Source organism: Polypterus senegalus, chromosome 13 (assembly GCF_016835505.1).
Source record: "Polypterus senegalus isolate Bchr_013 chromosome 13, ASM1683550v1, whole genome shotgun sequence".
Taxonomy (NCBI): Eukaryota; Metazoa; Chordata; class Cladistia; order Polypteriformes; family Polypteridae; genus Polypterus; species Polypterus senegalus.
In genome coordinates this window covers 144969407-144983522 of record NC_053166.1, presented here as the reverse complement: position 1 = coordinate 144983522, position 14116 = coordinate 144969407, and the positions used below count along the sequence as shown (strand labels likewise).

Here is a 14116-nt window from a genome sequence, read left to right as displayed (position 1 = left end):
ACTGGTTGAGGTTGCGAGGACAGGGAAGCGTGTCGTAAGTTGCACGAATCAGGAAGCTGACCCTTGCCTGTGGGATCCTCCACAGATCCGACCAACTGATGTTCCGGCTGACGACTCCCTCCCAGGTCGTCCAGCCTCCTTGTCGGCCCTGCAACATGGCCTTGATCTTGTAGTGCTCTTCCTCTGTCCTCGACACCTCTGCCACCACCATCTCCTTCCTCTCCTTGCAGTTAGCTTTAGACCAGAACCGTGGCGCTTCTCCCCATCCTAGCCCTGCTTTTCCGACCTGGACTCTGCCCATGATCTCCTGGTGTTGCAGCCTGCTGACGGCTTGGTCAACCTCCGCTTGGGCATTCCACTTCCGGCCAGTGGAAACCATGGCGTTGGCATTCCTCATTGACTGGTCGGTGGTTTCCCTTAGCTCGAGCACCAGCCTGGACTTTTCTTGCTTGTAACCCAGACTGATGGACTGCAGTGGGAGCTGTAGTGTGTTCTTCCCAAAGAGGCCCGTTTCGGAAAGGCACCGTGGCAATCCCAGCCATTTTCGGATGAAGTTGGCTTTTGCGTCCATCTTACTCACGGCGGATGAGGGGATCTCGCTTATTTTCAGGGGCCACATTACCCTCCTGAAGAGTGTGAACTGATAGCACCAAACCTTGTACTTCCTGGGGAGTTGGCTCTGATCGATCTTTCGCAGGCCATCCGTGAGCTGTTTCATGACGGATCTCCCCATGTGCTTGTCTGACAGATCTGCGGTATACTGCCTTCCCAGGCTTCTGATGGGTTGTTCAGCCAGAAGGGGGATTTTCTCTCCCCCAACGGTGAAGATGGTGTTGTCATTTCTAATTCCCCTTCTGAGTGACAGGCTATGAGATTTGGAAGGTTTTATCTTCATTCTGGCCCATGACATCAACTCGTCCACCCTTCCCAGCAGCCGAGATGTACATGCTGCTGTCTGAAGGAGGCTGGTTACATCATCCATATAACTCCTCACTGGGGGTAACCTCTGACCAGATGGTAATTTGATTCCTCCAACCACTTGTCTTGCTCCGATGAGGATTATCTCAAAGGCTGCCACAAACAAGATTGGAGAGATGGCACACCCCATTGCAATTCCCACCTCCAACTGCTGCCACCCGGTGGTGAAGTCTTGGAGGGCAAAGCACATCTGCAGGTCACTGAAGTATAACGCTACCTGGTTCTTGACGCAAGGAGGCATGTAGAAGAACTCCAAGGCGTAGTTGATCAGCTCATGTGGGACTGAACCATATGCATTAGCGAGATCGAGCCAAACTACATGCAGGTCGGTCTTCTCCCGCTTGGCCTTCTGGATCTGGTCCCAGATCATCGTAGAATGGTCTACGCACCCTGGGAAACCTGGAACCCCTGCTTTCTGGCAGCTGGTGTCAATGTAGCCATTCTCTAGCAGGTAGGTGGTCATCCTCTTGGCCAGCACTGAGAAGAAGATTTTGCCTTCCATGTTCAGCAGGGCGATGTTTCTGAATTGGCCGATGTCCTTGGAGTCTGCTTCCTTTGGGATGAAGACCGCTACAGCTCTTTGCCACTCTGATGGAATGAGCTGCTTTTTCCAGACAGTTCTCATTATATACCATAGCAGCTCCAGTACCTTGGGACAGTTCTTATATAGCTTATAGGGGACTCCATTGGGGCCTGGTGCTGATGAGGACCTTGCCTTCTTCACGGCTTGCCTGACTTCGCTAAGCTTGGGGGGCATGATGTTGAACTCAGCCGTCGGTGGCGCAGGCCGGGGCACGTACCCTGGTGTTCCTAGTGGGATATTTCTTAACCGGTCACTGCACTGCCTTTTGACGTGCTGTTCCATTTGTTCTCTGGTTATTTCGAGCTTCCCGGAATTGTTTCCCTCCAGCAATTGCCTAGCGTGTCTGAAGGGGTCCTTGAAGAAGCTGGCTCGCTCTTTCTGCTTTCGCTTGCTCCGCTTGGATGCGTTCCGCTCTGCGGAGGCTGGCAAGCCTTCGCCTCACCTCCTCCCACAGGACTTTCAGACCTTCTTTCTCTGCGTGGGGTGCCTTCCTCCAGTTTTTGCGGAGTTGTCGTCGTCTTTGCACTAGCTGGGTGATCTCCCTTTCCCTCCTCCCCCTTTCTCTTGGAGCAGTTCTCTATTTGGAGATTGCTTCGCCAAACCTGTCTTTGCAGGCCTTGTATAATACGTCTCCAAACAAATTGAGCTTGGCTTCGGCACCTCCACGCAGCCTTTCCTCCAGAATCTTTATCAGGTCTATATCCAACGTGTGCCATACCTCTGCTTCGTTCGCTTTGGGCCATTTGAGCTTGTTCCTTCTTGCTGGTTTATTGGTCTCTGCTTGCGGCTCTGTACCGTGTGGGGTGGTGGGGATTGGGTGTTGCTGCCCCTGCAGAGGCTCCGCCTCCTCCAAGGGGCTTCCTTCCTCTGTCCCTCCTCTGCCTTCAGCGACATTGGGTCCATCGACACTGTGGTTTTCTACCTGGCTTCTGGTCCCTCTTGTCTCACCCGCTTCTGCGGTGCAAGGTCGTTGTTGGCCTTTCTGATGACACTTTGCCTTCCCCTGGTGGATTCGCAGTCCCCTGTAGGTGGTCACCTTCTCCCATCCGCATACACACTTCCGGAGGATCCTCTGCTCATTGACTGGAGTTCTGATGTTCGCGTTATTCGTTTCCATTGCTGTTGCCATTACCATGTGGTCCGTCCTGTTAGGCCCATCTTCCATCCCGCCTCTCGGAGGGCCTGCGGGTTGTCTTCGTGTATTTTCTGTAGTTCTAAGTGGGTGTCCCTCTTACTAGGGACTGGTGGGTTAGGTTACTAGCCGCCCACTCCCAATGCGGTCTTTCCCTGCTGCCATCAAGTCTTCCCTGGACTCCAACTGCCCTGTTCACAGTAGTCACTGGGGTTTCCAGAACTTCAGTCGATGTACAGGTAGGTGGTGTGTTATTATGAACGTTTGTGATGCACCATCCATTAGAATAGCAAAAGCAATGCTTACGTCTTTGTAAGATGCCTTTTGGCAAGGGATTTGTAAAATCAGTGTTAATGTTTGTGAAGCACCATCTGTTGGAATGACAAATGCAATGCATTTGATTACTACAAATGTCTATTATGCGCAATCTGACAGAAATATTGCAACCAGATGGACACATAGATACATAAACACCCAGACATTTATCCTTTTGTAGGTGTGCTACCCATTTAAGACGTGTTGATATCTTAGTAATCAATGTGAATCTCAGTGTTAACATTTGGAGTGCACCATACAATGCATATGCCTCTGTTATATGCCATTTGATATGGGATTTATAGAAGCAGGGTTAATATTTGTGATGCACCGTCTGTTAGAATGACCAATGTAATGCATATGTCTCTGTTGTGTACCTTTTAGATTAGATTAGATTAAATTAGACAGAACTTTATTTGTCACCAGGGGGAAATTTGGCTTTTTACAGGAACTGTTTAAATAAATAAATAAATACACACACACACTATGGTCTGAACACACACCAGAATGACTTTTGGTATGGGATTTATAAAAGCAGTGTTGTTTCTGATCTGCCATCTATTGGAATGACAAATGCGATGCATTTTATTACTGCAAATGTTTGCAATGTGCCATCTGTTAGAATGACAGAAACATAGCAACTGGATGGGCACACAGATATACAGAAACACAGACACTTTCTTTTATTAAGGTGGGCTGATGTTCAGTGTCTTGAAATTTTAATATGTTTAAACATACACAACAAGTGCTAAACTTGGTCTTTACATAGCAAGATCATAATCACAAGATTAAAACTAAAAACTGCTTCTGTAAGTATAAATAGAAATTTAATTTTCGAAATAAAAATTGATATAAAGCTATAGGAGTGCTTATGATATAATCTTGTAGTTGACATACTTTGATTCACTGATTACGCAAACATGCAATGAATATCTGAATTTATTTCTGTTAGGAAGCTCTGAGCTGCTCCAATATCAAATGCTTAAACTGTTTCAGGATCACAGGCACTGGAGAAGATCCTGATGGCACTGGGAGCAAGGAAGGGACCAAGATATGCAAAAATGGAATCAATAACAAACCTTTTGGCAATGAGTGAGAACCCCCTTACATTTCTTTTAAAGGTTTGGCCAGAGTGTGCAGCCTCTATGGCAGTCTCAACAGTCTCTCCTTTGGTCTTTTTTAAAATTTCTGTCCCCAAGGCTAAGGTCAGACCCGCCCCCTTCCCTGTAAATAAGGTCGACTGTTTCAGACCAGTAGGAATTGCACACGCATGCCCCCTTCATGCACACTGCCACCCACCCCTCTTTATCAATCTTGTGTACCATTCATTTGGCCACGCTGACGCCAACATGAAGACCTTCAGGCTGTTGCCGCTCATCGCCTTACTGCTGACTGCATCGGTTCCCATCTCCATCAGAGCTGATGATAATCAGGCAGGAGAAGAGGAGACTTTGAAAAAGACTGAAGGAGATGAGTCGGGCACTTCGGAGGAGATCAAAGAAGAAAATGGCATTATGGTCCTGGATGAGTCTAACTTCGACAGAGCTCTCCAGGAGAACAAAATGCTTCTGGTGGAATTTTGTAAGTAATGATCAACCAAAATGGATTAACCTTATCTTTGTAACCAAAACCTGGTGAGAATGAAATCTGCAAAGTTTTCTTAACATGTGCATATCTTTTCTGCAAAACTTTTTAAATTCCAAAGCTTGCTCTCTCTCTGTGTGTGTGTATGTAAAGTGTAACATCCCCCTGCCGTCTTTCTTTTCTAAAGCACACTGTGTGCCCAGTAGTTGCATTTAAATACTAACCTTGTAATCCATCTTTCTAATCCCTAATGCCACTTGACATACTCCAAGCCAGACTGAACGGCCATCCCATTACATTCAGAAGCACCCTATTAGAAAACCTTTTTGACTTTCTGAACGATTTTCAGAATCGATAGAATCCCCTCTTCCTGGTGGCTCCCACCTCTCAGATATTTCTCCCACTTCCATTCTTGTTAGAAAACCAAAGTCTGGTAAAAAGTCCAGGAGCTCCCACAAGTAATATACCATCTTCTACTAGACTCCATGGCTGACAGATTTCTCCTGTCTTCCCCTGGACACACCAGTGTAGATGCAGTCAGGCAGTCAGTCAGTCATTATCCAACCCGCTATATCCTAACACAGGGTTAGGGGAGCCTGCTGGAGCCAATCCCAGCCAGCACAGGGCGCAAGGCAGGAACAAATCCCGGGCAGGGTGCCAGCCCACCACAGGGCAGTGTAGTTGCATTTGTCCACAATTTCCATTCTGCAGCTGTTAGCTTACTTCACAGGACAGTTTAGACAATAGTATGACGCGTGTTCAAATAATTCCACAATCTAAGTGTCTTTATTTTTAAAGTTTTAGTAAAATTAAAAACAAAACAGTTCACACAGAAACAAAGAAAAAAATCGATATTACAAAGTAAAGAAAATTTCATGCATAACGAAAGTTCTGTTTACAGCTTACTTATCTTGTTTAATTTCTCTCTGAATTTGGTCATACAGTTATATACATGTAGAATGGTCATAATAATAATAATAATAAGTTACATTTATTGAGCAAACCCAAAGGTCGCTTTACATACAGAGTAAAAAAAAAATAAAAATTACACAGATGACAAAAGTTCGTAGAAGAGGAAAGTTTTCAGTTTATATTTAAAAGTGCAGAAAGAGAAGCAATCCCGGAGAGAGACTGAGGAAGAGATGTCCAGAGTTGAGGGGCGATAGCACCGAAGGACCTGCCTGTCCTCCCAAGGTGGAGAGTCTGGTGAGTGGGACAGTAAGGAGATCACTGCTCGAGGACCTGAGAGAGCGACAAGGAGTGTAAGGAGAGGGGGGCAAAGGATATGTAGGACTTTGAAGGTGAGAAGCAGAATCTTGAAATTAATCCTTGATGGAAACCAGTAACTAGTGAACCAGTAACCAGTGAAGCTGGGAGAGAACAGGGGAGATGTGAGCAAAATGCTTTGTGTCGGTGAGGACTCTCACCGCGGAGTTCTGAAGATACTGTAGCTTCTATATTGATTTTGCAGGGAGGCCAATGAAGAGGGAATTAGAGTAATCAATATGAGACTTTATGAAACAATGAACCAGAGTTTGAGCATCAGACGAGGACAGAAATGGACGGAGGCGGAGATGATAGAATGAAATTTGAAAAGAGAACTAATGTGTAACTCAAAGTTAAATGATGAATCAAACAAAACACTAAGATTTCTGACAACAGGAGCAGGTTTGACAAGTGGACCATCAACAGAAATACAGAAAGCCATTTAAAAGGCTTAGAAAGTTGGGATTTTGGACCTACCAGTAACACTTCAGTTTTATTGGCATTAAGTTTGAGAAAGTTATTTTCCATCCATAGCTTAAGATCAGTAATGCATTCTGTGAGTGTGCTGGGAGGTGAATCTGTAGGGGAGTCCGTACTAAGATATAACTGTATATCATCATTGGAAATTAAGGCCATGTCTGCGAATAATCTGACCCAAAGGAAGGATATAAAGTAGAAAAAGTAATGGTCCAAGGATTGAACCCCGAGGGACACCATGAGACACAGGTGAGGTGGAGGATTTATATCAGCCGAGTATGATAAACTGTTGTCTATTAGAAAGATATGATGTGAGCCATTGAAGGGCTAAGCCAGAGATGCCTACAGCAGAGAGACGTGACAGGAGGATTTCATGGTTAACAGTGTCAAATGCTGCACTTAAGTCAAGAAGGAGGAGAATATTAAGGGAACTGCAATCTGCAGACCAGAGAAGATCATTGACTACATGAAGAAGAGCCATCTCAGTGCTGTGCATGAAAGCCAGACTGAAAAGGCTCATAGAGTGTATTATCTAGAAGAAAAGCATGGAGTTGTGTAGCAACCACACGTTCCATCACCTTAGTCAAAAAAGGAATATTAGAGATAGGCCTGTAACTGGAGAGAAAGGAAGGATCCAGGTCAGGTTTTATAAGGATTAGGGTAACTGCAGCAGTTTTGAGGGCAGTAGGGACAGAACCTGAAATAAAACATGCATTTACCAATGAGACAATAGGAATACTAATTATGGATGAACATGTCTTAAGCAGAGAAGTGGGGAAAGGATCAAGCAGACAGGAGGAGGCATTAGACTTATTAATAAGTTCAGAGAGAGACGTCAAGTGAGATGTCAAGCAAAATGACACCTTTTATTGGCTAACAAAAAAAAATTATGGAAACTCCTGAGGCAGCTTCTTCTTCTTCAGGCAAGATGTAATGGATTGTAAAGATGAAATGTAATGGATTACATGAATTCATCCTAGTATGACAGCCATCAGAGCGACCAGACCCCAAAAAGGTGTATCCATCTACAGAGATCTGGCCAGTCCCAGGTCTGTGCACCTCAGAGAGTGCCGCCACAGAAAAGCAGAATTTATGCAGCTCCTCCGACAGCAGATGAAGATGATCATCATGCCAGAGAGACAAGACGTTCCATGCACCCACCTGTATGGGCTGCCTCAAATTGGGACCCAAGTGCTGCCGTGCAGTGGGCGATGCCTCGGCACCACACCAGTTCCGATCTCCAACAGACCTGACCCCATTGGTTTTGACTCTTCCAGGGATGAGACTCCTGTGGGCTTTCCCCCATCCACTTCATGATGCAAGTAGCCTTCCCATGGGGGGCTGCAGCAGGGCTACTCCCACATAGAGCAAAAAGGAGTCCTTTCTGTCATCTCACAGCCATTTGAAGTTTTTTACGGTGGCTGGAGTGCCAATCCTGCCACCAACCCCCATAATTTCCCTGCAAGTTGGAGAACCTCTTGCAGGGCCAGATGCAGTTTAATGTCATACCCAGGACCAGGGACGTCTCACTACATCCATGATGGCTAACATGGTACAACATCCTATTAGTGTAGAATGGTCAAAAAAACTGTGTGCTAACATTCGATTTGTAAACTAATCTAACAGTCCATGCTTCTAGAAGTGAGACTGTTTTCTAACTGGCTTAATTAACACTCTGTGATTACAGGAATAGCTACGAAACGTCTATTTCATGTTAACTTACAGGGAGTAAGAGACTATACCATAATCTAAGTAACTATGAGAAACTGATATTCTATTGGAATTCAGCAGACACTTTGTGAATTTAACGTTAACTTTCTAGACCGGCTATTACAACCAGATTTCTTTACACCTTCAGTTCCTTCTGAAAGATCCCCAGACTGAGATTTGCCTTTATTATCATTTTGTCATCATACTTTCATTAACTGAGAAGATACCCTTTTTGCTCCAGGAGCTCAAGACTAACAGATGATCTTTCAGCTCCAGGAGTCCAAGAGTGACAGATGACCTCAGTGTTCGATATGCCCAAGACACCAATAAGAGGCCTCCCTATTTTGAAGAGGCCACCATTGTGTAACATTTAAAAAATGGCAGTGCACAATGCTAGTGGTCACCCATAACCTGACAGATTGCCGTCCCTTCTACAACTTGCCTGAGGAACTCAAGACGCCCTTTGTATGTCTAAAACTCCACAACTATAGGAACATGCCTGATCTTCATTATGGATCCTGAACTGACGGATCGTCCCCCATCTCCACTAGAATACCTAAAATACTGCAGAAGGCCATTGTGATCCTAACTTCATTTCTGTCTTTTCAAATCATGAAATCCTCTTGCAGCAAAATTTACATTCCAGAAATCCACAATGGAAAAATCCTCCTGGCCTACAGGATCCCAAAAATGAAGAGAATGTATTGTCCTCCAGCAGCCCACACGTGATGGGACATCTCACTTTCTCAGGAAGGCCAAGGTTGATTCTCAGCTCCGCAAGTAGAGGAGCCTATGGCTTACAGTGTGGCCTGCTCACGCTATAAACTGTGACATTTAGATCCATCTAGGTTTTTAGGGTAGTAAAGTTTCACATTTTTCCAAGTATGGTCCGTGATGTCTCATTACTCAATGTGGTACAGCCATCTGTTCTAGTCACTAATAAACTTCTGTGTGAAAAACCCCTAAAGTCCACCTGCTTTTCCTAGTGTGAGATATAACACAGGGATGCTTTATCTCTTGGTATAGTGAAGGTAAGACTTAAATCAATAAATCTTTAGCAATAGGGGAAGGCATTTTTAACACAAATATCAAAGTCTGTCAGCCGCCTTCTTTTTCCCTACTCACTCATAATGAGATCATTCCTAATGTACAAAACAGGCTGACCTTTCACTTTCGGCCAGCAGCTCACCGCCACCATGGGATTTGAAGGGAGGGAGTGAGTATTGACTTTACTTTGGCTGCAACTGCAGACTCTTCCTTTCTCACGCTGTTGTCCCATTTTTCCATTTGCAAAGTTGTCACTCAGAACTGAACTCCTGTCACTTGTCTTTCAGATGCCCCCTGGTGTGGTCACTGCCAGGCTTTGGCGCCAGAATATGAAATCGCTGCTGAACTCCTTAAACAGGAGTCTTCTGACATCCAACTTGCTAAGGTGGATGTCACCAAGGAGAAGGGCCTGGCAACAGAATTTGAAATCGACAGCTTTCCCAAGCTGAAGTTTTTCATTGGAGGAGACAGAAAGAACTTTGTGGAGTTCACAGGTAAACGTGACCGCACAGCTCTCTCGTTTTCCTTTCCATCATTGAATAAGAAAGGGGCTCTTTTGACCGAGGTTTCATGTCTACATATATTTATAAAATGCCAAGGGTTGTGTCTATCTGTCATGTCTTGAACCTTGATCTTGGTCTTAATTGAACCTATAAGACAGGCAATGCCAATTCCAGTCCTGGAGGACCGCCGTGGCTGCAGGTTTTCATTCTAACCCTTTTTTGTAATGAGGGCCCTGTTTGTGCTATCAATTAACTTCTTGTGAATTCATTTTAATTGAATTGCTTTTTTAAGATTTGTTTCCCTGAATTGCTTCATCTCTTTCCTTAAATGACACCCAAACCAAAATGAAATGTGAAGTGAGTGAGCCAACAGAAGACCAGCTAAGTCAGGGCCTTAAACTCCAACCAGCTGCTTAATGAGGCGCCGATTATTGTTGTTAATTAAACCCGTTCTTTAATTCCATGGCTTGTTGCTGCTCTCGTGCTGCATTAGCAAAAATTTCTCAAATAGCTGATTTTCTCTTTTCTGTGAAAATGTTTTGGGGACCTGAGTAGATCGACATTACTGAGACCTTCACCTTTTTTTATTTTCAATTATTGTATGATTGACACCAGTTTTAGTTAATTTTGTATCTCATGATTGTTTAGCTGCTAATTAAGGAAAAAGAAATGATTAAGGGGTCTGAGTCTTCAAGAAGAAGTCAATTAAAATGAATTCAAAAGAAGTTAATTAGCAGCAAAAACAGGTCACTCATTAGTAAAAGGGTTAGAATGAAAACCTGCAGCCACGGTGGTCCTCCAGGAGCGGAGCTGGCCACCCCTGCTATAGGAAGTGATTCCTGCTGTTGAAGCGGAACCTGCGGCAAGTGGTAACCTCTGTGGAGTTATTAGGGTTCACATGTTTCTTAACAAACTCAGACAGACTTACTGAGAAGGTGATATAGCAGAGAGAAAAAGAGGGGCAGCAACACCCACTGAGCTCAAAGCATATTGCAGAAGCCAAGTACATGACAGGAAGAAGAATGGCAGCCCTGGCACTCACTGCATAAACACCCTGCTGTATTTATGAACTACTGGGGCTGGAATCTTGATCTTGGCAGGACCAGAAGTCTGTGTGCTGTCTAGTTAGAATTAATTTTATTCATCATTTATTGACTTCTTTCATGTACGGAGGAATTTTAAATGGTACAATAAGGTGTGTGTGTGTTTCTTATATACAGTACAGGCCAAAAGTTTGGACACACTTCCTCATTCAATGTGTTTTCTTCTCACTGAAGGCATCAAAACTATGAATGAACACATGTGGAGTTATGTACTTAACAAAAAAAGGCGAAATAACTGAAAACATGTTTTAAATTCTAGTTTCTTCAAAATAGCCACCCTTTGCTCTGATTACTGCTTTGCACACTCTTGGCATTCTCTCGATGAGCTTCAACAGGTAGTCACCTGAAATAAAACCATTTCAGGTGACTGACTACCTGTTGAAGTTTTGATGCCTTTCAGTGAGAATCTACCAATGTAAATGGTCATGAAAATAAAGAAAACACATTGAATGAGGAGGTGTGTCCAAACTTTTGGCCTGTTCTGTATATATATATATATATATATATATATATATATATATATATATATAAGGTATGTATGGGGTGCCAAACAGGCAATTACAATGATTTTTGGAATATTTAAAGTCAGCGTCGGAATATATAGTCATTCCTGAATATATAAAGTCAGCATCAGAATATATAAAGTAATTCCCGATTATATACAATGTCAAAAAATGAGTATATAATGTCAGCGTCGGAATATATAAACTCATTCCTGAATATATAAATTTATAAAGTCCGATTATATTGATATTGATTGAAACGACTCAGGCACATTTTTAGTAAACTCAATGAGTTCCTAATACAAGATAATGAAATAAGTTAACAAAAACTTCTTCAGAAAAATATTTAAAAAAAAACAAAAAACACTGTTCAGTTAATGTATTCAAAATGATGTATGTGCCTAGCATTTTGAACACTATATTTATTTATTCTTTTTGTATGGGCGCATTTTTGGATGAACCTCACAAGCCCGATCGACTCTCAGTGGCTTCTGTCAAAGTTTACCTTTCACTAGTACGAGTGAAATGACAAGCAGAGAAATTAGTGAATATTTGATGGAGCTAGACCATTTTATTTGTAAATTGTCCTAATTTTATATATTCAGGAATGATTTTATATATTCTGACGCTGACTTAATATAATCAAGCTTTGACGTTATACACACTGCTCAAAAGAATTAAAGGAACACTTTTTAATCCGAGTATAGCATAAAGTCAATGAAACTTATGGGATATTAATCTGGTCAGTTAAGTAGCAGAGGGGGTTGTTAATCAGTTTTAGCTGCTGTGGTGTTAATGAAATTAACAACAGATGCACTAGAGGGGCAACAATGAGATGACCCCCAAAACAGGAATGGTTTAACAGGTGGAGGCCACTGACATTTTTCCCTCCTCATCTTTTCTGACTGTTTCTTCACTAGTTTTGCATTTGGCTACAGTCAGTGTCACTACTGGTAGCATGAGGCGATACCTGGACCCTACAGAGGTTGCACAGGTAGTCCAACTTCACCAGGATGGCACATCAATACGTGTCATTGCCAGAAGGTTTGCTGTGTCTCCCTGCACAGTCTCAAGGGCATGGAGGAGATTCTAGGAGACAAGCAGTTACTCTAGGAGAGCTGGAGTGGGCCATAGAAGGTCCATAACCCATCAGCAGGACCAGTATCTGCTCCTTTGGGCAAGGAGGAACAGGATGAGCACTGCCAGAGCCCTACAAAATGACCTCCAGCAGGCCACTGGTGTGAATGTCTCTGACTAAACAACCAGAAAGACTTCATGAGGGTGACCCAAGGGCCCCATGTCCTCTAATGGGCCCTGAGCTCACTGCCCAGCAGCATGCAGCTCGATTGGCATTCGCCATAGAATACCAGAATTGGCAGATGCACCACTGGTGCCCTGTGCTTTTTACAGATGAGAGCAGGTTCACCCTGAGCACGTGACAGAAGTGAAAGGGTCTGGAGAAGCCATGGAGAACATTATGCTGCCTGTAACATTATTCAGCATGAGCAGTTTGGTGGTGGGTTAATGATTGTCTGGGGAGGCATATCCATGGAGGGTCACACAGACCGCTACAGGCTTGACAGAGGCACCTTGGCTGCCATTAGGTATCAGGATGAAATCCATGGACCCATTGTCAGACCCTATGCTGGTACAGTGGCTCCTGGTGCACGACAATTCCTGGCCTCATGTGGTGAGAGTATGCAGGCCGTTCCTGGAGGATGAAGGAATTGATACCATTGACTGGCCACCACACTTTCCTGACCTAAATCCAATAGAACACCTCTGGGACATTATGTTTTGGTCCATCCAATGCCACCAGGTTGCACCTCAGACTGTCCAGGAGCTCAGTGATGCCCTGGTCCAGATCTGGGAGGAGATCCCCACAACACCATCTGTCATCTCATTAGAAGCATGCACCGATGTTGTCAGGCATGTATACAAGAACACAGGGGCCATACAAAGTGCTGCGTACAATTTGGAGTTGCTGCAATTAAATTTTGTCAAAATGGACTAGCCTGCCACATTATTTTTTCACTCTGATTTTTGGGGCGTCTTTGAATTCAGGGCTCTGTAGGTTGATCATTTTCATTTCCATCAAACGATGTGGCATCTTTTCGTTCCTAACACATTACCCAGTCTATATCAGTGTAGATATCCAGGAGGATTTCTTTTTCCCATTGAGATCTGATGTGTTTTCAAAGTGTTCCTTTAATTTGTTTGAGCAGTTTATAATCAGGAATGACTTTATATATTCTGACGCTGTCTTTATATAATCAGGCTTTGGTGTTATAATTTAGAACACTGACTTTATATATTCTGAAAATCATTATATTTGCCTGTTTGGCACCCCATAGGTATGTAGTATAATTTTATATTCTTAAATTCACATAATCCTATTAAGAGTCATAGGTAGCCACTGCAGCACTGGAAGTAAGGCAGGAAACTGCACATCTTCACATCTTCGTCTTGTTTCTTCAGTTTTGTATTAACTGCATTATTTTTAGAACACTGTCTATTTTGTAAATTGTGAAACATGAAAATAGACCAATTTGGATGAAAACATGCCATCCAGCCCAAAACATCACATCAGTCCTATTCACTTAATTTCTCCAAAATAACATCCAGTCAACCCTATTATCTGCCGCACTATTTGGTAATTTATTCCATGTGTTTTTGATTCTCTATGTGAGGAAAACCTTTTAAATGTTTGTGTGTAATTTACTTCTACCAGGTTTCTATCTGTTCTCATTGTTCTTGTTGAGGAACTCATTTTAAAATAACAGTCTTGACTCACTGTACTAATTTATTTAACAATTTTAGACACTTCAGTCATGTCCACTCTTTATCGTAATTTGTTGAAATTGAAGAGGTTTAACTTCTTCAATCTCTCCTCATTGATCTCAGTCCTGGAGTTC

General features: G+C 43.3%; 1 protein-coding gene across 1 annotated transcript in view; it reads left to right on the top strand.

Annotated features, from left to right (window-relative positions):
• The first annotated feature begins 2835 nt into the window (after nt 1-2835).
• Nucleotides 2836-14116, top strand: part of pdia2 (protein disulfide isomerase family A, member 2) — a 29640-nt gene continuing 18359 nt past the window's right edge. Inside the window, exons 1-3 of the mRNA XM_039776383.1 lie at nt 2836-2932; nt 4005-4589; nt 9380-9586. Coding sequence (XP_039632317.1) covers nt 2836-2932; nt 4005-4589; nt 9380-9586 — 889 coding nt within the window. The remainder of the gene's footprint in view (nt 2933-4004; nt 4590-9379; nt 9587-14116) is intronic.